The sequence below is a fragment of the Neurospora tetraspora genome (genome assembly GCF_033439725.1).
Source record: "Neurospora tetraspora strain CBS 560.94 chromosome Unknown B0H65scaffold_5, whole genome shotgun sequence".
NCBI lineage: Eukaryota > Fungi > Ascomycota > Sordariomycetes > Sordariales > Sordariaceae > Neurospora > Neurospora tetraspora.
In genome coordinates, this window is record NW_026944387.1 from 1,813,867 (window position 1) to 1,840,985 (window position 27,119).

The 27,119-nt window shown below is 49.3% G+C and overlaps 8 protein-coding genes, 1 non-coding gene and 1 pseudogene across 10 annotated transcripts; 4 read left to right on the top strand and 6 right to left on the bottom strand.

The window, feature by feature from the left end:
- Positions 1–550: 550 nt before the first annotated feature.
- On the bottom strand, positions 551–637 carry B0H65DRAFT_t328 (annotated as a pseudogene). Its single transcript has one exon. The product of its transcript is annotated as a tRNA-OTHER (tRNA).
- A 4,256-nt stretch (positions 638–4,893) lies between these two features.
- On the bottom strand, positions 4,894–7,327 carry B0H65DRAFT_469046 (transcription factor TFIIH subunit p52/Tfb2). The gene is made up of 2 exons (XM_062826993.1): positions 6,766–7,327; positions 4,894–6,695 (listed from the first exon to the last, which is right to left on the bottom strand). Exons 1-2 carry the CDS (start codon positions 6,887–6,889, stop codon positions 5,314–5,316), a joined length of 1,506 nt encoding a protein of 501 aa, XP_062680498.1. The 5' UTR covers positions 6,890–7,327; the 3' UTR covers positions 4,894–5,313.
- A 51-nt stretch (positions 7,328–7,378) lies between these two features.
- On the top strand, positions 7,379–8,772 carry B0H65DRAFT_469048 (HotDog domain-containing protein). The gene is made up of 6 exons (XM_062826994.1): positions 7,379–7,493; positions 7,555–7,595; positions 7,670–7,685; positions 7,757–7,937; positions 8,037–8,102; positions 8,188–8,772. Exons 1-6 carry the CDS (start codon positions 7,455–7,457, stop codon positions 8,355–8,357), a joined length of 513 nt encoding a protein of 170 aa, XP_062680499.1. The 5' UTR covers positions 7,379–7,454; the 3' UTR covers positions 8,358–8,772.
- Positions 8,773–9,312: 540 nt separating this feature from the next.
- Positions 9,313–10,683, bottom strand: B0H65DRAFT_549895 (TB2/DP1, HVA22 family-domain-containing protein; the record flags this gene model as incomplete). Its single annotated transcript, XM_062829695.1, has 3 exons — positions 9,313–10,294; positions 10,381–10,530; positions 10,607–10,683. 3 exons carry the CDS (start codon positions 10,681–10,683, stop codon positions 9,313–9,315), a joined length of 1,209 nt encoding a protein of 402 aa, XP_062680500.1.
- Positions 10,684–13,853: 3,170 nt separating this feature from the next.
- Positions 13,854–16,148, top strand: B0H65DRAFT_227067 (major facilitator superfamily domain-containing protein). The gene is made up of 5 exons (XM_062822139.1): positions 13,854–13,885; positions 13,948–14,415; positions 14,493–14,620; positions 14,684–15,715; positions 15,804–16,148. The coding sequence occupies exons 2-5, from the start codon at positions 14,276–14,278 to the stop codon at positions 16,061–16,063; spliced, it is 1,560 nt and encodes a 519-aa protein (XP_062680501.1). The 5' UTR covers positions 13,854–13,885; positions 13,948–14,275; the 3' UTR covers positions 16,064–16,148.
- Positions 16,149–17,986: 1,838 nt separating this feature from the next.
- B0H65DRAFT_t327 lies at positions 17,987–18,085 on the bottom strand. Its single transcript has one exon. It is a non-coding gene; the product is annotated as a tRNA-Leu (tRNA).
- Positions 18,086–19,287: 1,202 nt separating this feature from the next.
- B0H65DRAFT_549897 (uncharacterized protein) lies at positions 19,288–19,759 on the top strand (the record flags this gene model as incomplete). The annotated part of the gene is made up of 3 exons (XM_062829696.1): positions 19,288–19,381; positions 19,479–19,594; positions 19,718–19,759. 3 exons carry the CDS (start codon positions 19,288–19,290, stop codon positions 19,757–19,759), a joined length of 252 nt encoding a protein of 83 aa, XP_062680502.1.
- Positions 19,760–21,658: 1,899 nt separating this feature from the next.
- Positions 21,659–23,987, top strand: B0H65DRAFT_549898 (peroxisomal copper amine oxidase; the record flags this gene model as incomplete). The annotated part of the gene is made up of 4 exons (XM_062829697.1): positions 21,659–21,961; positions 22,020–22,585; positions 22,659–23,461; positions 23,557–23,987. The coding sequence occupies 4 exons, from the start codon at positions 21,659–21,661 to the stop codon at positions 23,985–23,987; spliced, it is 2,103 nt and encodes a 700-aa protein (XP_062680503.1).
- A 563-nt stretch (positions 23,988–24,550) lies between these two features.
- Positions 24,551–26,107, bottom strand: B0H65DRAFT_589714 (mitochondrial genome maintenance MGM101-domain-containing protein; the record flags this gene model as incomplete). Its single annotated transcript, XM_062831045.1, has 2 exons — positions 24,893–26,107; positions 24,551–24,821 (listed from the first exon to the last, which is right to left on the bottom strand). The coding sequence occupies exons 1-2, from the start codon at positions 25,672–25,674 to the stop codon at positions 24,551–24,553; spliced, it is 1,053 nt and encodes a 350-aa protein (XP_062680504.1). The 5' UTR covers positions 25,675–26,107.
- A 5-nt stretch (positions 26,108–26,112) lies between these two features.
- On the bottom strand, positions 26,113–27,094 carry B0H65DRAFT_227195 (uncharacterized protein). The gene is made up of 5 exons (XM_062822140.1): positions 27,012–27,094; positions 26,756–26,917; positions 26,479–26,510; positions 26,336–26,400; positions 26,113–26,260 (listed from the first exon to the last, which is right to left on the bottom strand). The coding sequence occupies exons 2-5, from the start codon at positions 26,845–26,847 to the stop codon at positions 26,192–26,194; spliced, it is 258 nt and encodes an 85-aa protein (XP_062680505.1). The 5' UTR covers positions 26,848–26,917; positions 27,012–27,094; the 3' UTR covers positions 26,113–26,191.
- Positions 27,095–27,119: the final 25 nt, after the last annotated feature.

Sequence of the window (27,119 nt, forward strand, 5' to 3'; positions counted from 1 at the left end):
GATTTTGGTTACTTCATCGTTTATCGTCTTTTCTTATTATTATTTTATCGTCTCGGTAGACTTTTTAATACTTCTAATTAACTAAGCTACTTTTAAAATAAAACCCCACCCCCCCTCTACCCGGCATCAGTATTACAGCGTCGGGTATTACTTCTTTCATCCTATTTTTAAGGTATTGGGGGTAGAAGGGAGGGAGGGTTTTACTTAGAATCTTCGCCGATTGGCTTCTATCAGCTATATAGTATATACTTTAGTAGGCCGGAATTAGTAAAATAATCTAATTAGCTATTACGTATTGCCGTACGGGTTCTGGATTTTGATACCGAGCTAGTACCGTGGCTCCGAAATGGATTTTGCAGGTAGGGTTCTAATTCTAAAACCCTATTGGCTAGAGTGGAGAGAGAGGCCGTTTCTTTAAGTAGGGATAAATTTTATACGTGCCTAGTCACGTATTGCTAGGGCTTTGGACTAGAGCGGGCCCTCCACATTTTTAACGCTTATTTAGGGAAGAAAGCGGAGAAGAAATTCCATCCGAAAAATCGGATGAAAGAGAGGGGAGCGGGATTCGAACCTACGACCTTTCGGATGAAACCGAAGGTGAACTAAGCTCAGATCTTCCCAACTGAGCTATCCCCCCAATAACTAATATAGAAATTAATAATTAAACCTTTAATAATAAAGTTTTTTACAATATCGTCGGCGAAAGTAAATTTTATAAACTTTAATAATTTAAAAGTAATAAACCTATTTTTTTTTACAAAAGAACGATTAATAAAAATTATCGCCGAATAATTATTATCGACGAAAATTATATAAAACATTTTGCACAGTCCGAATAATAAATAAGAGGAAAGGAATAATGAATTTTAATTAAAATTATTTAGCGAATTAATAATAATTATCTCTAAATTTTCATAAAATTCCCGGGAACTTTCCTATATAAACCTTTTTTACTTCTATAAGCAATTATTTATAGAATTTAAACATTTCCCTAATTAGCGCTATTATTAATATTATACTATTCTTTATCCTTATCCTCGTTTTCGCTAACGTCGGCAGCGCAAAGATTAAAATTCCTATAGCCTCTTTAATTAACAAAGGGGCGGCCCGAAGAATTATTAATTCCTAAACCGGAACCCTAACCGTTATAACCTCTTCAACCGCCCCGGCCGCTACAAGAAAATCTCTAATTAAAATTTCTACAACTACTACGGACATTATTATTCTAAGGACTTTTATTACTATAATTAATACCGTTCTTATAATCGTATATAATATAACCTTCCTAACCGTACTTCTTATATAACCTGTCCTTTATATATTAATTAAAAACATTCAAATAATTAATATAAAAAATATAAGCTATGTCGAAATCTATAACATCGCCCTCCTAACTAATAATATGGTCCTTAAAACTATTACTACCACCGGAATTACTAGAATTAAGATTAGAATTATTATTACCTTTAGTAGACTATAAATAATTAATCCTAATATAATACTTATTTTCCTCGATATTACATATAAAATCGTAGTAAAGAGTTAATTATTCTTCGTAATAGGTATTATTAAATAAAATACGTTAAATAATGATAGCTACGTAGAATTTCAAAGAGATTTTATTATACAAATAATAAATCTTTATAAAATCATTCAACCGATAATGGTTAGCAGTCCTAACGAATTTATCCTTAAATATAGTAAAAAAACGATTACTTTATTTAAATTCATTTAAACGGCGTATAGTACCGAATTTTAAATTAATATTATCGTAGCGGGAGTTTGGGAATTTAATAAATTCAAAGCCCGTCGCCTACTTTTATTTCTTAGAATCGTCGGAATTAGCCAAAATATCAAAAATATTTCTTTCGACGAATATATTTATTTAGGGGCCTAATAAATAAGCGATATAAATAATTTTAGTACATTCATTAGAGAAACGGAAAATATCGAAAATCTAAACTATTATAATTTAACTCTTTTAAGTAATATAGGCCTTATTCTACTAAATAGGGTCCTTCTAAGTAACTATAAAAGCTTTAAAATTAAAAAGTAATACTTTTTTAAAAAGGATTATAACGACGTAAAAGAATTTTAAAGCCAGCTATAAAAACCCCAAAATTATTTCCCAATATACTTCTACTTCCCGTACCTAATCTTCTACCGATATTATTACCCTCCCTACTATCGTTAATAAAATTAACTATACTATTATTAATTCGTTTTACTTAATCGAATTCTTTTTATATTTTTCAGAAGACTAATTATATCGAGTCGGTAATGCGTAGTATTTATTTAAATTCGTTCTCGAAAATTACGTTCTTCTTCTCTTCCGCTTAGAACTTTTCTAAAAATTCTTTTAACTAATCGGAAATATTATCGGTATAATAATCGAATATTTAAATTACCCGTATAATAGGGTTAATAATAGTACGAAAGACGTTTATATTAACGAATTTAACGGCTATAATAAGGGAGCTTCCAATAGTTTCCAAAAGCGTAAAATTATCCTCCTTAATAATTCTAATAAAGTTTTCGATAATAAAGGTTGGGGGGATGCCATTTAAAACTATAAGGCAAATTTCCTTATTTATTAAGGGTTAAATAGAATCTTTTAATTCGCTAGCAATTTCTAATTCGGTATTTTAAAAAACGTTTAGAATGTCGACGTCCTCTTAAATACATATTAGTAACAGTTATTATCCTTCTAATAAGATCCCTACGTTGGTAATAATAATATCGCTATCGAAAATTATAGACTCCTCTTTACTACGGGATTTTCTCGGCGATTAGTAGCGTCGCAATTACTATACTAAATAACGTACTTCTTCCTTATAATATACGTTCGCAACCTAATAGCAAGTATAAATAATTATTATAGAGCAAAGCGATATTAAACGTTAGAGGTAGATTAAGACTTATATATTCGTATAAAGAAGAAAGGAAGCTATAGAATATATACGTAGTTCGTAAGGGATAAACCTAGCGGTGAGCCTATAGTATGTGTATATAACTAACCTATTTACCGCCTTAGTACCGAGGCGTCACGGCATTAGCTATAGTAATATAGCCAATTAGAGAGCGTATATTAACCCGGAAACTATTGCCGTAGTGATGCCGCGACCAGATGACAGTCACAGGCTAGCCCTGTGATAGTAAGTTCAGACTTAGAGATTATCGGAGAAGACCTAGAAATTATCGGAGGCTAACCAGCAAAACTTATAGGTTCATTAAATATAATAGTTAGCCTACTATACTTAATACCCGTATTCGATTTCCTCTTTATACTATTATAAACTTTAACGAAATTCCCCTCCTATTCGAATTTATTCACGGTTATATATTTAAAATTAAGGGGAATAAAAGTATAATTAGTAAAATTAACCGTAGCGGATGGGGAAAACGATAAGTTACTTTGATTTTATATATTTTTATAAATAGTATTATTCGTTTTAAACCGATAATTACTTTTTATAGGGAGGGTAAAGTATAAGAGGCTGAATAACCGTTTTATACTTACGATATATTCGTAAAGTTCAATAAAGCGGCTTATTAGAACGAGTCGTTCTTACTTATTTAATTTGAAGAGGAGATAAAGCCCGTTATTAAGGAGATTAATTAAGAAGTATTATTAGTTATAGATATATACCTATCTTATAATATTCAACGAATCCGTAATAAATTTATAGATAATATATTTTATAAGGTAGTGTTAGCTATAATCCTTGGTAGTTTTATTAATTTACTTTAACCTTTCGATATAACTATTAATTCGTTATTTAAAAAAATATTGAAAGAGGAGACGTTCTTAGTAAAGAAAAAGTTGGAAAGGAAGGTTGAGAATTAGGGTAAATAATAATCTATTTCTAATAAAAGGATTATGATAATTTACGTGGTATTAAAGTGCTAGAAGGTCTTACAAATTGATAAAAAGGATATAGTAATAAAGTCTTTTAAAGATAACGGTTTATTTATCTTTTTAAATAGTAGTAAGAATTACTTTATTAATATTAAAGAGATTGACCGGGTGATTATCGATTAGCGTAATTGGGAGCGCGCTATTGATATTATACGGGGTATTAACGATTTTAAAACAATTTTTAAAGGGGAGGATAATTATAACCTTTATTATATAGAGGAGTAAACTAGAATTAGGTATAGTAGTATATTTAAGAAGAATTTGGTGGTTTAATGTAAATAAAGAAGGTTGCCTTCGTATAGTAATAAAGATGTGCTTATTATTCGTTTAAGGGTATATAAATAGGGACGACGAGAATAATAGGGATAATAGTAATAATTAATAGTCCAGATAACCTCGCCGTCATTAGAATTAAAAGAATTAATATCGTTAATATATTCGATAATATTAATATATATAAAAGTAATGCCCTTAATTTCCTACTACCAACGAACTACCTTAAGGCGGTTGTCCTATTTATATTAGTGTTTACCTAGTTTAGTCATATGATAGTAAATATTGCCAATACCCTTAAATCTAACTTCGAATTCGATTTTTCGACGGCTTTTGTTACGAACCTAACCAAAGTAGGTACGTTTATCCATATCTTTAAGGGTAAGGCCTTTTAGTACGTTGGGAAATGAGGGTATTCGTGGGACGACGACGTAGTCGGTATACTTAACGAGCTATTAGGAGTCTAGGTAATCGTCGGTAACGTCTATGAATAAGGGAGTTAATAAGAGAATTAGAGAGAGATAGTCTTAATATTAAGGGGTTTATTTATTTATAGACGAGGTCGATATCGCCAAGGATTAGCTTTATCTTTATTATAGCTGGATTGCTAGGATTTTATTGTAAGGGATGGTTATAGGGAGAAAAGATAAGGGGGAAAAGATAGGGCAAAAATAGGGTATAATAATTTCGAATTTATAGTACTCCGGGGTAGCAATATATCTCCCCTACCTAAGTTGGCAGGCATACATATGCGCCACATCGGGCAGGAAAATGGCATATATGTGCCTGAAAAGCGGTTTCCCGAAAGTCAATTTCCAGAGATTATACGGTAGTTCCCAGGACTATTACCTCAGTTTTGAAACATATGCATGCCCCTTTTTGACCCCCAACTCCTTTCCATAAGCAGGTCCGTCATCGTGCGAAGCCAAATTGCCATATCCATCCAAGCCAGAACTCCCTTTTCAATACAAATCTTGACCAAACTTGCCCACAGATGAAAGTTCTATGATGCATAACCGGACCTGGTACCGTCCACCCACCCACCCAGTCTTCCATCCCTAGAGGTGTGTCATTCAACCCGCCATACTTGACCCCCAGCCTAAACCACCACCCTTACAGCCTTACTCCCCCTTCTTCCGACTCTTCAAATAATCCCTCAACTGCTCATGCTTACTCGCAAAGAACAGCTGCCGCTTATCATTCTTCCACACCAACACGCCAATCTCCTCCGCATACCTGCTCAGCGCCGCATACTCCTCCGTGCTCTCGAAGTCCTTGAACAAGAAACCCGCCGTCGTCTGCATCCTTTCGTTCTCCAGCTGCCACAACCGGATCTGGTCCACTACCGTCGGGGGAAGCACGGGTTTACCGGTCACCGTGGCTTCGCGCACCATCTGCTGATGCGCGTGCGCGTGTAAGTAGGAAATGATTTGGTCGGCGGTGATGCCAAAGCCGATCGCTTGTCGGATGGAATCGCGGGTTAAGCGGCCGGAGACCATGTTCGGGAAGCGCATGTTGAGCTGGCAGAAGAGAGCCAGGACGGCGATTTGAAGGGGGGAGGTGGTGTAGGCGTAGATGCGGTAGTTGGTCTCGATGATGATGCCCTTAGCTGTTGTCTGTGTTTTGTCGGGGGTGGCGGCGGGGCCGCCAGAGGTGCTGGTGGTTGTGCCTGGTTCGCCGGAGGGGTTGGCGGTCGCGGCGGTGAAGGCCGAGGAGACGGTGCGCAGGGCGGAGGCGGTGCTGGTCAGGGTTGTGGCGAGGCGGGTTGGGAAGAACTGCCGCGTGTCACGCGGGAAGTAGATCAGCCCAAAGTCGACGAGCGAGGGAAGCATATTCCGCCGCGTCTCGGTCAGGGCCGAGGTGTCGTAGGCGGTGCCGAGCTCGAGCGAGCTAAGCATGAACAGGAAGGAGAGCATGTCGATGCTGTCCATGCCCGAGTCGGCTGTGTGGTCGGCTGCTTCGAGCCAGAGGAGGAGGAGCGTCCATACTTGGGCGTTGGACTCTTGCAGGAGGAAGGTGAAGCCGGCTTGCGTGATGCCGATTCCTGTTCGGGTGTCGGGACGTCGTTCGACGAGGCGTCCGGCGAGGAGCAGTTCCTTGACGCTAGCTTTGGGACCGCTGACCCCTTCTGAACTGCCGTGTACTCCAAGACTGTTGACGACGTAGTGGAGGATGTCGTCCCACTTCTTTCGGGCGTACTTGTCGAGGTAGGCAATGTCGATGGTGGGATCGACGGGGAGAGAACTAGGGACACCGAAGCTGCCGTCCTCGCCGCCACCTTCGAAGGCTAGTTGTAGGCCCTTCTTGAAGCTTGTCGTGATTTGGATTTCTTGGGTTCGGTCTTTGCCCGGTGGTGAGACTTGGAGGATGTGAAGGGATCGGAGAGCGGCAATGGTGCGATCGCGGTGTATCTTGCCATCGGCCTCTGGAGGGAACCATATGTCTAACGAGGTCAAAGGGAAAGGATCGGGCATGTAGAGTAGGCCTCGGACAATGACCTTGGCTATCGAGGGAACGAAGGAGTTAGCCAGAGGTTAGGGATTCGGCATCCAAGGCGAGGAAAAGTTGCATACCATGGTAAGACAGCATACGGCGGAAGATGGCCAGAGCTGTCGCAGGTGACTGGTATAGTCTCCTAAAAGCTGTCCCTGGCAGCTTCTCCAGGTACTCCAGGAGCTGTTGTCCGCCGAGTGACATGGTGGGCAGACGTGGCGGGCACAGCGGGCCGCTTATAGGGATTCGTTATCGCTATGTGACTGGCAATATGAAAGGTCAAGTTGAATATGCGGTAAGCGTAGTGCTTCGAATGTCGTCGAGTCCAGATCGCTCGTCGAGAGGATCACCATGTAATGCTGCTGGTAGACTTCTGTTGGCAGATGTGGATTCTTAACCCAACTTCTGGATGGAAGTGTTGTTCCGACGGAGGTTTGATTTATGCTGAATCGAGGACACGTTTATTCGGCACCCAGTGAATTGGGCGATAATGGTGTAGCTTGTCACATTCGTGGAAAAGGTTGAAGTTGCAAAAGAAGACCTTGAAGGCTGCAATTCCGATTCACGGTTGATCATCACTGCGCTGTACGCGTCGAGGATTGCCTGCCCCGTGGCACCCTTGCAGGTGGTCGCTAGGAGTGGGGACAAATGGAACCTCGAGGCAGGCACTACCAGTCCCTATCACGACGTCACCGTTCCACTGTCAAAGCGCCTGTAACAGCCCCCAGTCCGACATCGTCTCCAATTTCGAGCACAACAGCAACAGAAAATGGCACCCAAACTTCCACCAGCGAGATTCGTGAGATCGGTTAGTTCAGTGATTCAATTTCCAGCCGCATTGACTTGTTTGCTTACAGCAAGTCAAATAGGTCTTGAAGTCATTCATGGCCGAGTCCGGCCTCGAGCCGAGGTAAGTGCAGTGATACATGACTATCATCGTTCAAAGAGACTGGACACGACATGAAGACTGACCAAACTTGACAGACTCTTCGGACCTCATGTAAGCTGAAAATACCACAAAAATCCCATGAGTTCGACCAACACGCAACTCACATCGCCAAATCACCTTAGCTCCGAGTTACCGGTGCCACCGAGGGCAAAGTCGACTTTGAGCTCGCCATCACCAAGGACCACACCAACCGTCTACAGATCATCCACGGCGGAACCATCGCTAGCATGGTTGACCTTGGCGGATCTCTGGCCGTAGCGTCCAAGGGGCTCTATGCCACCGGTGTGTCGACTGATCTGAACGGTATGTCTGCTTCCACGAGACTTCCTCCCTAGCCGGACAAAAGGATGAATACCAGGTGTTGCTTCCCGCAAACGATACTAACTTATTTATGAAACCCAGTCACCTACCTTAGTAGCGGTGGGAAAGTGGGCGAGAAGATTTCCGGAACCGCTGTGTGTGAGAAGAGTAAGTCTTTTCTTATGTTGCCCTTGCATCAGTGACCTACCCCTTGATTGACAAGACTGACCTTCATTACCTTGCCAACAACCAGTTGGCAAGACCCTTGCCTACACCACGGTTACCTTCCGCAACCAAAAGGGCGAGCTCTGTGCCCGTGGTAGCCATACCAAGTATGTCACTCAAGCCTGGAACTCACAAAATGGGGCTGAGCTCTTCACGCCTCCGGAGGGAGCTGCCATTGCTGAGGATGATGTGGAGTGAAAGACATGAAAGCCAAGTGTGGAAGATAACCGGTGCGTATAAAGCATGTATATAGAGTTGCTAACCTCGAGCGAGCGAGCGAGCGATTAGTGATGTTTCGTCTCTGCATTTGCCTTTCATTATTACCCCTTGAGCTCATAGAAAGATACCCCTGAAGCACTCACTCTGGCTTTTGTACCACTTGTTCGGCCTAGTTATGTTGGGGTATGTGATTTGCGTTGTGATTTCCCGAGAGAGAACTTATTACATAGTACCTGTGTGAGGCCTCGCGGTGGGCATAGGAATCTGTCCGGAGGTTCTGTCAACAAGGGTTTCCTATTTGCGGTAGAGCACAAGGAGGCTACTATCGTCTACCCTGCACTTTTTCACTAAGGCCGTGTTCGGTGCGGCAGTAGTACAGTAACGGAAGCCTTTTTTTGGTGGTAAAAACGCTATGGGTTAGGGTTAGAAGTGCTTCCTTTACTGCACTACTGCCGCACCGAACACGGCCTAACGCACTTCGGGGCGTATTTGCTACGTGCCGTGTCTCGCAGAATAGACCGCCGCGGTTCCCTCCCATCCTTCACAAGTACATTTCAAACATAGTCCAAATTTGCAAGCTAGGAGATAGCAAAGAGACAAAGCTGGCACGAACATGGGTACTGGATTTGGGCTATCCCAAGTGGGATCAGTTGAAGCAAAGTTGGTAGATTGCTTGGATGGCGTTCTCAAATTTGCTATGCCGAGAGCCTTGCATGTTGCTTGTACAGCAAGCTCAAAGGCCCAACTTCGTTTCCAAGCCTTCCTCAGACAACCTCCAACGCCCAGTGGTAAACCTGACGTTGTAATCCAGTCCAGGATGACTCTATCCTAGGGATTATCATACCTAACCCTTTATCCCATCAGTTTTATACACATTTTACCTCAAGGTGTTAGCGAAAACCAGCATACCAGATGCCGTCCTCCTCCTCGTCGCCTACTTTTCAACCCCGGTGCTCTTACCAGCAGTATCACCCGAGTCACCAGCGCCCCAACCAAACCAACCACTGCTTCCCTGGGTATTCGGCGCCGGCCTATGCCTCACCCTCCTGCCATTATCATCCATAATCTCCTCCTCGCCGCTCTCGGCCTCGAGCTTCTCAAAGTCCACCTCGGACCGGTTGCGGCTCAGCCCGCCCCCACTCACACTGCTGTGCTCGCTCATGGAGCGCGAATTCCTACCGCTGCGGGAGCTTGAACCCTGCCAAGGGTTGCCACCACCACCCGAAGTGAGTCCAACATCGGCGCCGTCGAAGCTGAAGCCCGGCACACCGCTCTGCTGCTGGTTGTTCTGGAGCTGAGAAGCCTCGCGGTCGAGTGCGTTAAGAACCGTGTTAAGACGCTCGCGCTGTGCTTCGATGAAAGCCTTGCGGGCGCCCACGCCGCGGATGCTGTCGGGGATGAGGCTGGAAGCGCCTCCGGCACCGGTGCCCGGTGTGGGGGTCACATCGCGGTCGAATTGGTTGCTGGAGCCCTTGTTGGAGTAAGCAGCGCTAGCGGCGCTGACGGCCGAGGACAGGAAGCTGTAGAAGTCGGTGCCGAGGGCGCCGCCCGCGGCGTTGTTAGCGCCACCCGGGCGAGCAGCCGGCAGGTTGAACCGGGCGAGGAGGGATTGGGTGTAGCCCTGCGCGGTCTGGGAGGCGCCAGCGCCGCCGCCGTAGGAGGCTGAGGCGGGCTCGGGCGGCGAAGGGGGCATGCCGAGGACTTGGGTCTTGACGTATTCGATGGCTTGCTTGAGGTACGCGAGGCCGGCGGCCTTGAGACGCTCGTGCGCTGAGGCGATGAAAGCCTCGATTTCGCCTTCGTTGGCCTCCAGCCAGGGGTCGATGTGGGTCTGGTAGATGACGCGGGCGCCCTGAGTTTGGGGGAGGACTAGGTAGAGGAGGAAGAAGAAGCGGATGGAGGCGTAGAAGGGGATCCTAGCGTAGCGCAAAAGGGTTATGTCAGTATTGTTGCTGAAGTGGCTGTCGGTGGGTAGATGATGCTCCCATCGAAGTGAACTTACCACACCAGGAACCAACCAATCCACGACTCAACGAGGACAATGAAGGATATGACGACCCAGTACATGAGCCATGGTGTCAACTGGGCGGGATCTGAACTCTTGAGAGCTTTGTAACTGGCGTAAACAGGAAAGAGGAAGGAGGCGACAGAGCTGTTTCGCGATACACCTTGTGTTAGTTGGTGGACTATCAAACGGTAAGGTGGCGGGGCAGCGCATGGCGAGCAACACAAGCTCGCTGCCCAGCGCAAAGCTGTGTAGGGAGGACTTGACGTACGAGAGAAGGTTGGGCAAGATGTCGAACATATTGACAGCAGCCTTTGTTCCCGGTAATACCGGGAAACGTGAATTCGCGGAGGTACCAGAACGTCGGGTTGTTGGGTCGAGTCTCGTTCGGCGATGATCGTTTAGTATCGTCAAGGGAAGGGGGGTTGGGCTCGATATGTGGTCAAAGGACTTGGACGTCTTCACGGAACGAGCAGTGAGAAGGAAACAAAAAGAACCGGGAGAATCGTTGAATTCGAGGTCGAGGTGACTAGGCAAGTCGATCTATTTGGATGATACGGAAGAGGAGACGAGTTGCATCGGAGAAGCAGGTCTTTGTGTAGCTGCTTCAGATGTTCGTATGATGAATGAGGTAATAGGCTGTGAATAAGCCAACGCAAGTCTGCAGATGTGGAAACCCCGTCGACGCAAGGCTACCGCAGGCCTAACAGAGACGCTGCCCTGGAGAGGCAAGGGGAGCTTAGGGAGGCGACACGGTGAGGCACGGGGTCCGGCCAGCTGAGCCAACCTTAAAGCCACCTGGCTGCCGTTCGCTGGATCGGAGCCGTGAAAGCGGGAATGACCTGCTGGTGCCCAATGGATCGAGGAGTTTCAAGACAAACAAACAGCGAGCTTCAGGGGTAGCACCGCCAGAGAGCCCCTACGGTTCCCCTCTTCCCCCGCCAGCCTCACGATAAGGGACGATAAGCCCGCGGGAAGCCCCACCATTGCCCCACTTCAACCCCGGATTTGCAAGAGTTGACAACGGTCACAGCGGAGCCAAAGACTTGGATGATCCTGTCTTTTTACCTCTCTCAGTCTCTCTTCCACAACCTCAACTTGGTATATCAACAGGTATCATCCAACTTCATCTCTGCTTCTGGATATCGATGCTCTTTTCAACGTGTAGTCAATTGTCATATGTCGACCTCCGTCAGCATCGGCTCCCGCCTTCGGAGTGTCTCACTAGAAACACCAAAGACACCACAGCCACCACAACATGAACGGTTGGGGTGGCCACTATTGGATTCCGGCATCCACTTACAGCCTTATTTTCGGAAAGAGAGTTTCGTTCCGAGGCCTCGTTGTCTCATTTGGCCTCGCGAGCCTTGCCACACAATAGAGCAATATGTGGTTCCCGAGCTGCGACCAGCCAAGATATACACGCCACCGCTAGGTATCTACACTGGTACGACTCGAGACTCTCTGGACTCCACGGATCACTGAACGATCAACTATTCTCTTTCAGCTTTTCAACTGGTTTCAACACGGTCAACCCGGTGCCTGGTCGATGGCTTTGCGGGAACGATTCGATGGTCAAAGGACGGCATCATAATGCCCGGCTTTCCTTTATCTCTAAGCCGAACTCGAATACCCGGCGTCACACCATGCTGTCGTTCCGGCACATCATTAGCCTCAACTTGAGCACCATGCGGTCGGGTTACAGCACATGGGCCGCGAAGGATGCGGCTCTGCGGCAGGTGCCCGCTTCTACCAAGACGAACTATCTTCTTGCTAACGTCGTCCAACGATACCTACCATGAGAGCTACAAGAGGCTTCAATCCCGTGAAATAGTCACCCGAGGAGCCGAGTTCCTGAACTGACAGCCGACTATTGAGACAACTGCCTCCTTGGACTGGGTCGGCAAGATATCAGGCAGGTAGCCTGCACCTCCGCTGTGTTTACGGCACCGCGAGTGTCCTTCGTCTTCACTCCGGTACTGCTCAAGTTGTGTAACAACTAGGTGCACTGATGTTGTGTAACGTGAAACCTTTCAGATGACAGGTCGGTCATGGTGCAGAGACGGGAAAATAAATCGCCCTTCTTATGCCTCCATTGATCGAAGTACCGCCGAGAACTGCAGCCGGCGCCCAGCCAGTTCTTGGTCGTCCATGGCGATGTATATATATCCCTTGAGTTTCCCGCATGCAAAGACATGACGATCATCGTGACGCTGCTATCGATGTTACAGCTTGACCAAGAGGACAACCAAGTTGACGTCGTGGAAAAGGAGCTGAGTGTCTTTGGAAAACAGCCGGATGGACGGGTAACATCACTGGTCGGTCTCTATCATCGATCGCTATCTCTGACCTTCGTATCAGGCAAACCGGAACACCACAATCGGAAATCCAGAAGTCTCATCACTGAATTGCTGTCTACCTTTGGTTGTCAAGCAGCAATTGAGTCCTCGCCCATTTTCCAGCTCGGAGTCATCACCAGCAACGGGGTTCCGAGTGAACGGTTAGAGTTGGACTCAACTTGCTCGCCGGGCCCATGGCTTCCTGCTTGAACTCTCCGGATACGAACGAGATTTGACTTGAGCATATACCAAGAGGCTTCTATCTCCACGACTCCCAAAATGTTGAGGTTCGCCAGCTCAGCCAAATGCCTTGTCAGCCACGACTAAGCATGACCACGAGAAAAGGGGCAAAGTTATGCTTAAAGATTTATCCCTCCCACATTCCGGCAATGCCATCATTGGCTGTTGCTTCCGTTGGATGTGACTCGGGACTGCATTCACGTTGCGTCTGTCCATGCCGAACCCCGGTCCGTCGATGAGGAGGCTCGGGAGGATGCGGGGGAGCCAAGCGGCGCCAAGTTTTCTGGGGAAACACCACCCATCTCCCTGGCGCTAACCAAAAGCGAATAACACTCCCGCAAGCCCATCGATAGCCTGTTTCTTCGCCCGAGGCTATGTACGTTTTGGAGAGATATTCTTTGTGCCCAACTGTTGGAGAAGTGCGGAGGACACCTGGACGCCACCAGCAGACGGACTGCTTTGTGGACACGATCTGGGCTCAAGCAGTGGGTCACTGGAGATTCTGTGGATTTGATACTCGCCCTCCCCATGGGGTAGTGGACTCCCCTTCACGGCCCGTATCATGACACTTGCATCTCATTAACGGTATTCGCTGGAGGCATCCTCCTGCCAGATCTCCAACTCGCCCTTGGTGCAATTGCCATGCGGGGGACGGGAAACGAGAACCATGGGTGTAAGCCAGGCAGAGGAATGTTGTGGTTTGTTTGGTCAATCTCACGTCCACACCGGGCCATGACCTGGAACCCGGGACCTGGCAATTGATGAACAGGGGAGAACGAGAGGGGGTGGCCTGGGTGCTCCGAATCCAGCACATTTTGGATGCTTCGAACAGTTGACGAAGCAAGGTTGCATTTGGTTGGTACTCTGGATGCGAATGTACACCACCACCACGATGCCTGTCGTGTCACCGTGAATGATGATAGGTTTGGGACCCTGCTGCTTGGCTTGTAGGCACACTTGAACGTTAACCTAGTAAGCTTGGCAGTTATCGATGAAGGATTCCTTTTCTGACCGCAATAGATAAATCCTTCTTGCTACCTTATCCATGTCGGCAGCTCCTTCCTGCATCTGACCTACAGGTACATTACGTCGGCCCTCCCCAGCCTCAGCCGCCCCTACATTTTTCATTGTTCACCATCACCTCTCATCCTCCTCATCACCTCTCCTTCTCGCCACCTACCACTCATCCACCACTGACCTCGCTCACACGAGGTCGCCGTTGAGTGTCTCATCTTCCAACCATCAGGTTACCAGCTTTTCGTATCCAGCAACAGAACCAGCTTCTCCTCGCCGACATCACATCAGCCATCACAATGGCCGCCGGAGTGTCGGAAACGGTGACCTCGGAAAAGAGGAGGCAGTCTTTGTCCGGGTCAGACACCAAGGAAGGTTATTTCGAAAATGCTCCAGGGGCGCACTACCGTGCCGAACGGGGCCAGGCCGCAACTGATATGTAAGTCGCTTACTCTGGTCCATAATTCATCTTCAATCTCCGATAGGGCGGCTGATGGGCTAACCTTCACTCAACAGTCACGGCAATCCTCTCGTTGAACTCGATCCAGTAGCCGAGACCAAGCTCCGACGAAAAATTGATCTCTATATCGTCCCGACGGTTGCGATTCTTTACCTATTCTGCTTCATTGACAGAGCCAATATTGGTGAGCAACGAGAACACCAACCGGATTGATGAAAGGCACATGGCTTACGATACTGGACACTAGGAAATGCGAGGCTAGACACATTAGAGAAGGATCTGGACCTACACGGATACGACTACAATACCGTACTATCGATCTTCTACGTCGGCTACATCCTCTTCGAGATCCCAGTAACCATCACGTGCAAATGGATGGGCCCAGGATGGTTTCTCCCTCTAACCTCGCTTGGTTTTGGAATCATGTCCGTCTGCATGGCATTCGTCAACAACTTCTCTCAGGCTTGCGGTGTTCGTTTCCTCCTTGGAGTTTTCGAAGCTGGCATGATGCCCGGAATCGCCTACTATCTTTCCCGCTGGTACCGTCGATCCGAGCTCACTCTACGTCTATCGCTGTACATCGTCATGTCTCCTCTGGCCGGCGCTTTCGGTGGCCTCTTGGCGTCTGCCATTCTCAAGCTCGACCACTTCGGCAGTCTTCATGGATGGAGAATGATCTTCGGCATTGAGGGCATAATTACCGTCGGCCTGGCCCTCATCGGTTTCCTGACCCTGACCGACCACCCTGCGACTGCCAGATGGCTCACCCAGGAGGAGAAGGACCTTGCCATTGCGCGTGTGAAGTCGGAGCGTGTTGGTCAGACCGAGATCATCGACAAGATGGACGCCAAGAAGCTCAAACGCGGTATCTTCAACCCCGTCGTCTTCTTTACCGGCTTGGCCTTCCTCCTCAACAACATCACCGTCCAAGGTCTCGCTTTCTTCGCCCCTACCGTCGTCGCTACCATCTACCCGACCAAGAGCATTATTCAGAAGCAGCTGTTAACCGTCCCGCCTTACATTGTTGGTGGCTTCTTCACCATCCTCATGCCTCTCATCAGCCGCTGGTTCGATCGCCGCCAGATCTTGATCATTGCTTGCTGCCCCCTGGTCATGGTCGGCTACATCATGTTCCTGGCTACCGAAAACGCGCACATCCGATACGGCGCCGCTTTCCTCGTCAGCACATCCGTCTTTGCCGCTGGTCCCTTGACCAACTCCCAAGTCAGCGCCAACGTCGTCTCCGACACTGCAAGGAGCAGCGCTCTCGGCTATAATGGTAAGCTCCCACATGACACTCATGTCCCCCCCCCTTCCCTTTCCTCTTCGTACAATGGAAAGCTAACCGTTTTACTTCCTTACTTTAGTCATGGTGGGCAACATTGGTGGTCTCGTCGCCACCTGGAGTTTCCTCCCCTCCGACGCCCCCAACTACCACATCGGCAACGGCATCAACCTTGCTGCGTCCGGCGGCACCCTCGTCATCTCTCTTTGCCTGTTTATCTGGATGAAGAGGGATAACACCAAGCGCGAGCTGCGCAACGCCGAGGAGGAGCTGACGGGCATGTCGCAGCAGGAGATCCAGGATCTGGATTACAAGCACCCTGGTTTCCGGTGGAAGCCTTAAAGTGCCTGTCCATGGGAAGAAGGGAATGGCTGGAAAGGGAAATGGTGCCCCGTTTGGAGGGTTCGGTTTATGTTGCACAGCAGCCACCGATTACCGATATCCGAACTGGAGGGGATACACAAAGGAATGGACGATGATGATGATGACTATGAGATGAATACCCAAGCAGATGATTCTGTTTACAAACAACCATTTTGATAATGATGATACCTACCAATTCAAGCAAAGTATGCTACACGTTGATGCTTACCTACTTCCACTTTCACCCTGCCCTAAAAGTCTTCTCAGTCCTTTTTCCCAGTAACTCTCCAATCCATAATGACTCCCATCATAGCTTCTGCTTGCCTGCATGACAACGGGCGCGGGATACATGTCACCCTAGCGGAATCTCATGTCGCAGTTCGGAGGTACGCTTTGCCAAGCGAGATCCTTCCCCTGCATGGCACTTTATCGATCTCACCCCAACAGGGGGTGGTATCAACCAATAGCCATACTCGTCAGGGCTTCAAAATCGCCGCTGACTAGTGGGTGGAGAGTATCGGGAGATACCTTACAAGGTAGCGAGCGTGGGACGAGAGAGCCGATCCACGGATATGATGGAACTTTACGCGCGGCACGGGAGGATATTGCGACATAGCTGAAGGTTGAAACAAAGGGACACAGAGGTGCGGTAGGTAAGGTACCTTAGGCTACCTGCTATCAAAGTGCCCACCGCATTTGTAATTTGTAACACCCCTATCAATCTGGTCTGGCATGTGAATGTTTAACAACGGGTGAATATTTACAACAACGGGTGAATGTTTAACAACGGGTGAGGTTACACCATGGGTTACTGTAGAGGTATGCATGGTCTCTTTGCTATCAGCCGTCGGATCCTTTTTTATTTTAAATTTTTTCTTCTTTTTTTTTTTTCTTTTTGGCATCTCTCGTGGAGCTAGTTGAGATATTGGGAGTTGCGACACTCCCCCTCGAGATACTGGGCGATAGGTAGTGCTTCAACGAATCGTTTGAACCCTTAAACAGACGTTTGAACTAATTCACATAGACGTTACCGTCCTGAATTCTACCTACTCTACTAGGTAGCTTTTCCGGCTCATAACTCCATTGCGAGGCTACCTAGTAGGGCCGACCGAGGCTTCGCTTTTCTTGTAGGATCTTATGTGACGGTAGGTAGGTACCTAGAGGTAAGGAACACTAATAATTCTTAGTAGAGGTATGTACGACTTGAAATTCCAGACATTGTGGCTTGCGGCTCTTGGTAACATGTGTTTCCTCTACCCACAGAACAAGGTACTTACATGTAGGTACTACGAGCTACGAGCCCTATTCGCATTGCACAACATGCTAAGGAGCAGTGATGTAGTGGAACTGCGATTACCCACGTCAAACATTAGTCCGGGGTAGGTGAACTTTACTCGACGGCCATGAGAAGAAATGCAGTGGAAACATCACTTAGTATTTCTCAAGAGCAATGAGATAGTGACCAAGGTTTGTCATACAAGACGTCCAAAAGGATGTACGAGCTTTGTACGATGGACAGACACTGCGCACTTTGAAACGTTCGAAAGTGTGCGAAAATGCTATGGCTCGTGACATCGTGTTTGAATCCTCAGGCGCAGTAAGTACCATTTACTGGTGAGCGCGTCGCTCTGAGCATCTACCACCGCGATATCAATCAATGTCTGCACTCATCGCCGAGTGCCGTTGTTGTTATGTCAGTTGCAGGGCAAAAAAAAAAACCGACTTCACTGATGGCCCAAGCGATCGCCAGCTCACCTCAGGCTTCTTCTTTTCTAGGTAGTCCTCTCAGTCAAACTTGTTCCTGCATTTGAGGAGGATAAAAACATGGAAAGAAGGAGCGGGGAGAGGAGAAGTACTCCCCCAGGGGAAGAAAGAAAAAGCCAAAAAGGTGCAAAAAATATGTGGCCCGCACCTGAGTTGAACCGGTACCTTCTCCTCCGCTGTTAGAAAAGAGTCGCGGAAGAAATTAAGGGAGTGTGCTACCCATTACACCAACGGACCACGGGAAAAGAGCGGCTTGGGATGAGCTTATAAGGTCCAGGTCCAGGTCCAGGTCTGCTGCCCTGGGGTTCCAGTCGGGGGCTTGGGGCTCGGGGTCTAGAGCGGGCAGGCAAGGCAGCGAGTGGGCTCGGTCATCCGGTCTCGAGGTCGAGAGCAGGCGGCTGGCGGCTGGCGGTCAGGTTTGGAGGCAGGAGCGGCAACTCAGGTTCGTTGAGATCCTGTGTGGGTTTCGTCTGAACTCCAGTCGCTGGAGAGGCACCCGATCTTGGGACATGTTTGTTGCACCGTGTCATTGGAAGACACTTCGGGGGGGCATCGAGGTAATAAACTCCATCTCTGCTTTCCTTGCTGCAGTCATGTACGTGGTTTGGGTTCAAATCTGGAGGATAAGATACATTCGTAGAGGTAGAGGAACAGTCGCCAGCACAATTCCTTTTCGGTCGTGAGGGGAGGAATCTTGAACATCACTCGTCAAAGAGCGTTGATATACTGTGAAATCTTAGAGCTGCATCAGCCTTACATGCGAGTTGATATCTTGCAAATTATTCGCGATACTCAGTTCGTGGCAGATCTTGGTGAGGCTGATTTCCGGGCTGGGGTTTCAGGGCCTGTCCGCGCATCCTTAAACCGCTTGTGTATCAAAGTCCATGGAAGGCGCACGGAATCGTCGATAAGCGCTAAGTATCGATAATATAGAACGTCTCATAGAGTACACTTGTAGGCGGCATTGATGTACGGTCAAAGCATATCGTTCGCTTGAAGCTGTTTGCTGGTTTGTGAGAAGGGTGAGCATCCTTCCGTAAGCTATGTCATGTCGGAAGAGCACAGGAGAGAATAGAAGATGAGCAGAAGGACGAATCCCAAGCGTGTAGATACCTCTAGTATAAGGTATGAATGTTTGAGATCCCTTTCGTGGTCCTGCTGAACATTGCACATAGCTCTATATGTACTCACTTCCTTATCTTCGAGCGTTTCCATCACGCTCAATTTCAACCTACCTTCCTTACCTTCCTCCAGTGCTGGCCACTCCCTTAATTTTGTGATACCGTCGTAGGCCACAGCAGCGCAGCCATCTTGCACAGTTGCTCAAAACATTGAATGATACAACAATCCGCCTTCGTCCTGCTGGCAGAAGCCTCTTCACCACCGCAACAGCCCACGGAAACATCACCTCCCCACCCGCCCGTCTCCCAGGTCCAGCGATGGCTCGCGCCTGCGGCCAACAAGCCGTCAACGCCATCCTCGCTGACGGCACGATGCCCATCGAATCGGTTCCCTTTTCTTCGTCCACCTCTTGTAAGCCACAACATAAACCGCCCCCTTAAGCCCACAACTTACCTCCCTCCTCGTCATGTTCCTACCTCTAGGTACTTACACTGGACCTCAAAGGCAGCCCCCTTCCTCTGCCGCGGCGCCCTCTTCACCGACAACCCTTCCCTCCTGCAGTGCTTCACGCCGGATCAAAAGATCCCCTTTGAAGCCTCATCCCCATCCCGCACGAGGGGCATTGTAACGTGTCTATCCAGTCGTCAACACGGCTACTAACTCTATTTTGGGCCAGCGGTTGTTGGTGTGCGATTCGTACGCGGATGAAAGGCTGTCGAGGTTGCAAGCGAATAATACTGCCTTTAGCGTGACTCTGCCGAAAGATGGGGAAGTGTTGAGGGAGTGTAGGACGCCGGGGGGTTGTGTTTTGCAGTGGTTTTGGTTTGGGGAGGGGGCAGGGCAGACGTATGAGAGTTGTGTTTATTTTGTTGTTGGGTGATGGGAGGGCATAATGGAGGGGTGAAGGGTGAGGCATGTGATGACTGTGAGTAAGCGTCATCACGGGAGCTGTGGTATGAACGGAATGAAGATCAGCGAGAAACTCAAGTCCGGGACTAGGTGCTGGAACGGGTCGAGTTGAAGTTATCGCCGTGGGATGGGAATTGTTCTGTCGTCTGTCCTTTTGGAGTCGTCTTGGTATTATCGAGGTGAAAGGGAACGCGCAGCTTTGAGACTGGAACAAGGTACAGTCAGTTATGGAACATCTTGAATGGGAATCCTCACATCAATCTCTGCATACGATACACATCGAATACTCATCTTCAAAGAAGCTGCCTCTTTTGGTGATCACGATCACTAACCACGTACTCCATGGTGTGGCCTTTCACGCCGTCCTGTTGTCCGAACTCGGCCGTGAATCGGAAAGGCCAAAAGGGTGACCGTTGTCATATTGTATCCGAAGAAGGTCTCCAAAGGACAAGCCGGGCATTGTCGGTGTTCGAGTGTCCGGGTCCGGGTCCGTGGAGCTCGGTCGGCTTTGAGATTATAGTAATATTTCTTTACGTCTGCTTATCGGATCTCCATGATGATGTCGCCATGCAGGCATCTCCAGACTCCATGGGGATGGACCCAGATCGTCGTGGAGTGGACGAGTCTTCCATGAGGGGATCCATCTTCCACGCGGTTGGAAGTAGCTAATCCGGATTCGGCTGGCTCTGAGTGTTCCTTGCAGCGGATGGAGGCTAAACTCCGAATTGGGGAACTTTTCGACATCGGTTGCAGCATCGTCGCCGTCGTCGGACCGTGGGTTGGCGAAGTTGTCCACAGATAAGATCATCTTGGCGCCACTATCCGCGTCTGATAAAACATATCTTTTAGTGATCCTGGACTTTCATGTGAGTCCTAGCAGTTCAGTTGAGGAGTGGCACGTTCTGGCAACGCTTGACGGTTTGCTGCTCCCTTGACGGATGAACAATGGGAGGCTCTAGAGTTCCATAGCATGACTTTACGTACCTGTAGCACAATCCGAACCATCTCCTGCTATGCACACAATTTCCATGACTGGCAAAGAAGTCCGCATTACCACACTCGTTCGGAGTGTCCATGGTGTCACCTTCACGGAATGCGGGGCTCGGACGGATGCGCAGGTGGTGCACTAACAACGCCGGCTGTCTTGGCCCCCTCGGAATCTCGGAGTACACCCCTCTGGTTGGTGCTTTCCTAACCTTCAACATTAATGTCCGTCATCGGCGACGTCGTGATTGGCAGAGAGCAGCTTTTGAGGTAGCATTCTTTGTCAATCCATTGACTTGCATGCAACGATTGCCCCTCTCTGCTGATAGGGCTTATCGTGACTTACACCAACGACTGTTAGTTGCTGTTTTGATAAGTGACCATTATTCTTAACTCAATTGCTAACAGAGTGCGGCTAGTCGAATTAGTGCTGCGGTACCCAGAATTCCGATATTCACACCCACTTACCTAGACCAACCTTATCGCCTATGGCCATGGGAAGCAATTGACAAATGATAAGATGCTTTGGACTTATCGACTTCGAGATGTGTATCACCCACACGATCTGGGACGAGCTGAAGAAGATGAGGGGCAAATCGGCAAAGCAGAAGAGTACAAGTATATCTCCCCTCCCGAAGAACACATGAAATGATCCTATTCCCGTTCATCACCGACACTCTCATACATACCAACTGAGATCTTCATTTCTCCTCAGCATACACATCCTACTTCCCTCCGATCTTCACTACTTAACATTCTTCTCGTGACAGTCAGCTCTGAGCAATATCCATCAAGATGGGCTCTGTCGGCACCACTCTCCCCCACCCCTTCGACCCCCTCTCGCGGGAGGAAATCGAAAACACCATTTTCACAGTCAAGAAGGCCCACGGCGATGTCTACTTCAACGTCGTCTCCCTCCAGGAGCCTCGCAAGGCTGAGATGACAGCATGGCTCGAGGACCCCATCAACGCTCCCCGACCAAAGCGCCTTGCGGACGTCGTTGTCATTGCACCTGGTGGCAAGGTGTACGATGGACTAGTAAATCCGGCCAAGGGCGAGATCCTTTCGTGGGAATGGGCTGAAGGCCAGCAACCTATTGTAAGTGTTCCTTGTCTCCAACTTTGGATATCACATATGGCCAACGTCAAGGGATTAGATCACCATGGAAGAGCTCCAGATTGTCGAACACATCGTCCGTAAGGACCCCAAGGTCATCGAGCAGTGCAAGATAAGCGGCATTCCCGAAGAGGACATGGACAAGGTGTACTGCGACCCTTGGACAATCGGCTACGACGAGCGTTTCGGCAGCTCAGTACGGTTGCAGCAGGCGCTCATGTACTACCGCCCCGAGCTCGACAACTGCCAGTACCAGTATCCTCTCGACTTCTGCCCCATTTATGATGCCGACAAGCAGGAAATTATTGCCATCGATATTCCCAAGATCCGCCGGCCGCTCAGCAAGGCTCCCGCGTTCGACTATCACCCGGCTGCCATCGAGGCGAGGGGCGGTTTCCGCAACAACCTGAAGCCCATCAACATCACCCAGCCTGAAGGTGTCTCGTTCAAGCTGAACGGCAGGGAGATTGAGTGGCAGAATTGGAAGTTCCATATCGGTTTTAACTACCGCGAAGGTATTATTCTCAACAACATCACCTTCAACGACCAGGGAAATGTCAGGCCGATTTTCTACAGACTTTCTCTGGCTGAGATGGTGGTCCCTTAGTAAGTGATATCGATCCAAACAGAAACAGGATTCAGACATGGGATCTATTTGATACTAACCGGACACAAACAGCGGAAACCCCGAACACCCTCACCAGCGCAAGCACGCTCTCGACCAAGGCGAGTACGGCGCCGGCTACATGGCCAACAGCCTGTCTCTCGGCTGCGACTGCAAGGGTTCCATCCACTACCTCGACGCCGAGTTCCCCACCCGCGTGGGCGGCGTCCGCAACATCAAGAACGCCATCTGCATCCACGAGGAGGACGCCGGCATCCTCTTCAAGCACACCGACTTCCGCGACGACTCCGTCATCGTGACGCGGGGCCGCAAGCTCATCGTGCAGCAGATCTTCACGGCCGCCAACTACGAGTACGTGGTGGCCTGGACCTTCCACCAGGACGGCACCATCCAGCCCGAGATCAAGCTGACGGGCATCCTCAACACGTACGCCATGGACCCGGACGAGGACACGCACGGCTGGGGCACGCAGGTCTATACCGGGGTAAACGCGCACAACCACCAGCACTTATTCTGCTTGCGCATCGACGCCAACGTCGACGGGCCCCAAAACACCGTGTACGTGACCGACGCTGTCCCGGGTGAGGCCCCCGTCGGCAGCAAGGAGAACTTTTATGGTAATGCCTTCTACAACAAGCGCACCAAGCTCGCCACCACGGGCGAGGCCAAGACCGACTACATCGCCCAGACCTCGCGCACCTGGGAGATCTGCAACCCCAGCAAGCTGAACCCGTACAGCAAGAAGCCGGTGAGCTACAAGCTCGTCAGCCGCGAGGTGCCGCCCTTGCTGCCCAAGGAGGGCTCGTTGGTCTGGAAGCGTGCTGCTTTTGCTAGACATACGGTCCATGTTACCAAGTGTAAGCTTTCTTTCTCTCCCTTTCCTCTCTCCTCTCCCCCCTTCCCCACTTCTCTTGATCGTAGCCAACTAACCAAAACCCCCCCTGGCGAACAGACCGTGACGACCAACTCTGGCCCGCCGGCCGGCACGTCCCCCAAACCTCAGGCGAGCCCTCGCGCGGTCTTCCGGAGTGGATCGGCGACGGCACCGAGTCCATCGACAACACCAACATCGTTGTTTGGCATACTTTCGGTGTCACCCACTTCCCCGCGCCCGAGGACTTCCCCGTCATGCCGGCCGAGCCCATGACCCTGCTGCTCCGCCCCCGCAACTTCTTTGCCCGGAACCCGGTGCTGGATGTGCCCCCCAGCTATGCGAGCACCCCGAGTCAGCTGCTGGCCAAGGGCGCGGGTGTGTATGATGCGGCGGATAAGTTGAGTAAGTTGGCTTTTGAGGTGCCCGCGGGAGTGGATGGTGAGGGGGTGAGTGGTGCGGGTAATGGTGCTGGTGGTTCTTCATGCTGTAAGAGTGGTGGTTGCCAGTGAGTGGTAACGCGTTGCGACTGGGTGGAGGCTTGAGATGGTTGGAATGGCTTGGATTTCTGTACAATTGGCGTTCTTGGGGTGGTCGATTTTGGTGATTTTTCTTCTTGTACATTGTTCTTTTCCGTCGTGTAAAACATCGAGTTAGCTTGTTTCTCATAACCTCCTGTCGTGCAGTCCCGAACTGCTGCTGAATAGATGGGACTCTTGCCCAAAGATGGGATTCGTATGAAATCAGTAACTCCTTGACATATTGTACAGCGTGATATTCTCCTTCCATGTCCGCCATGCTTTTCCCAGCATGATATCTTTTCCCAGAACCAGCAATGCCAAGCCATGAAGGTATCGTTCAGTCCTTTACTCTAACACCGGCCGTGAAGACACTCAGACGTCTACAGCTCAAAATAGGGCGGTGCCTCTCGTGGATGGATGTCCAACATCGCCCACTGTCCGTTCAACCATCTACCTCTCTGTGAACACTCCCTTCCTGGGTTCGTCAAGAAAGTAAGAGGCCAACCCGATCCAAGCTTCCGACTCCTCCTTTCTCATCCGTTATCCCAAGCTGCTTACTTTTTAACAGCCTGGTAAGGATACCAAGGATCCGCATCCTTGCGGCACCACACCTGCCGGCGCTTCTTGTTGACCACATGCTCGACCCAGATCTCATGCGCATACTTCTTCTTGAACTCGCGAATGAAGCGAGGATCCCACAACTCTGACGCAATACCCAGGTCCTTGCAGCATCTTAGCAGAGCATTGGACTTGCAACCCTCTCCGGCCGTGGGAATTGTCTCCTCCGAGAAGTACTGGCATTCTCCGCGGGCTTGGGCAACGAAGCTTTTTAGGGATTTGTTAGCATAAACTGCCTTCTCAAAAAATGAAGCCTGGTTCAAGCAGTTAAAACTCACCGACCACCAACGATCAAAGCATACTCCCTCGTCACCACCTTCTCCCCCACCACCAACTCCCCCCTCGGCGCCAACCCCCAACCGCCCGGCCCAAACGCCTGGTTCAAAATCCTCCGGTACTTGATCTCCGGCAGGTAGATAATTCCATCGGGCTTAACCTCCACATCCAGCGGGTCTAGCGGCTGCATCAAAATCTTGGCCACCTCCGGGCTGAACGCCTCCGTCGACAAGCCATGGTAGGACGAAGACCAGTCGATCGTCTGCTGGGCCGCGCCACCATTTCCGTTGTCGTTGGCACCGTTGCCGTTGCCTGTCAAAGCGGCAGTGAAGGCGCGCGAGGGGCCGTTGCTCTTCTTGCCGGCACCATTGCTGGGAGTAGGTATTTGCGCCGCGAGCTCGGGGTCGACGTCTTCGATGGTGGCGCCGGGGACTTGAGCCGCTTGCGGGTCGAGGACGACGGGGATGGGCGTTTCTTCGATGTCGATGGCGGCGGAAGCTTGCTGTTGCTGTTGCGCAGCAGAAGGGGCGTAGGGCTTTGCGGAGGGGGTGTTGATAGAGGGCTTGTTGGCGCCGGCAGACGAAGAAGAAGAAGAAGAAGCGGACGAGGTCATGGGTTTCCTGCCGGTAGAAGAGGGAGTGTACTGCTTGGGCGTGTATGTGCTGGTTGCGGATTTGGGTCTGGAAGTTGTAATGGGTCGCGACTGGAAGGCGACGAGGGTCTGGATGGTGGAAGAGGGCGAGCGCAGAGGCCGGCAGGCAGCCTGGAGAGCTTGGGAGCGCATTTCTGGCGGTTGTGGTTGTTGTTTGGCGCAAGTGTTGCGAAGACAAGACAAGCGAGGTAGATATGTTATGTAAAAGGTTGATTCGAGGACGAGGTGGTGGATGAGCGGCAGTTGTTCCGTTACCTTGGAGTTTTTTTTGGTTGTTGAACGGTGGTTTGTTCCGAGGAAGGGAAGGAATGGGATTGTAAACAAACTGAATGCGACTTGCAGAAAAAGAGTGGACTGGACTGCGGGGCGTAAAAGCAGGCACGACGTAAGGACGACCCATGCAGCAAGTCTTGGCACTGAGGAGAGAGGAAGCGGAGATTTCCACCAAGTCAAAGTCCAGTCGGCTTCTGTTCCCGAGGGAGCTTGGGCCAGTTGAGTTAAATGTTAGTGCAGTGATATTCGATCGTTCTCACCACTGCTTCCAGAGTCCACATTACAATGGGACTATAATTTGTTGATGGGATATTTTCGGTCTCTGTATTTACTTCGGCAACTATGGGATTACCTGGTGCATACAAGTTGGGGTTGCTTATGCATCCTTGGTGTCCGTACGCTTATCGTTGCCCTGGAGCTTCCAGCACTGCCTGAATCTCTCCATCTGTTGTGCCCGGAATCCATGTGTTAGCAATGAATGGTGCCTTGAACACTTTCAAGAGGTAAGATTTTCACTTGCTTCGTTCTTGCACAGCCTCCAATCCTTCTTCTCATAGTAACAGTCGGTCAACTTGGCATTCTCGTCTGTGTGAGAAGGACAAGTTAGAGCACGGTGAACTTCAATCCCAGAAACAACTTCGTTGTTGTAACAGGAGGTCTTACCGGCGCACCCAGTGCTGAAGATCCGCTTGTCCCTGCAACGTGGAAGTCAATGTCAGCTTACCACACAATATTGAAGGAACGGTCCGGACCTGCAGAGGAACGGAACTCAAAAAGGAGCCGGATAGGAAGGGGAAGGAACAACTGAGGGATGAGTGTCTGCAGGTCCGTGGTGCCTTCCGTCCGGACTCCGCGGCCATTGCTCCGAGTCGTTATTTTGTTGAGTGTTGGGGGACTGGAGGGGAACCGGCAGAAACCAGCTCACACATAAATCTCTTACCATTCATCCGGCTCGTCATCTTGCTGACTGGCAGCAGCAGCAGCAGCACTCGCAGACGGTCTTTGCTCGGGCACCTTGTCGTTGCTGGCCATTTTCAATCGCTTTTCCCTTCTCCTTCGTTTTCGTTTTGTCGGGTTGGCGCAGTATTGGCTGTTCCTGTGTCTTCGCTGGTGTGAGTAGGTCGTGTTCAGATTGTGAGCTGAAGGCATGGTGACAGTGCAGGAAAAGGGCGCAAGTGGCCCTGAAAACAACCCACTAACAGCACAACAGGAACCCCAATAACCCACAACTGTATCCCCTACGGACCCTGAAATCTTCCTCCCTCAACCATCACAACAGAACAGCGTCAAGCAAGCAACTATAT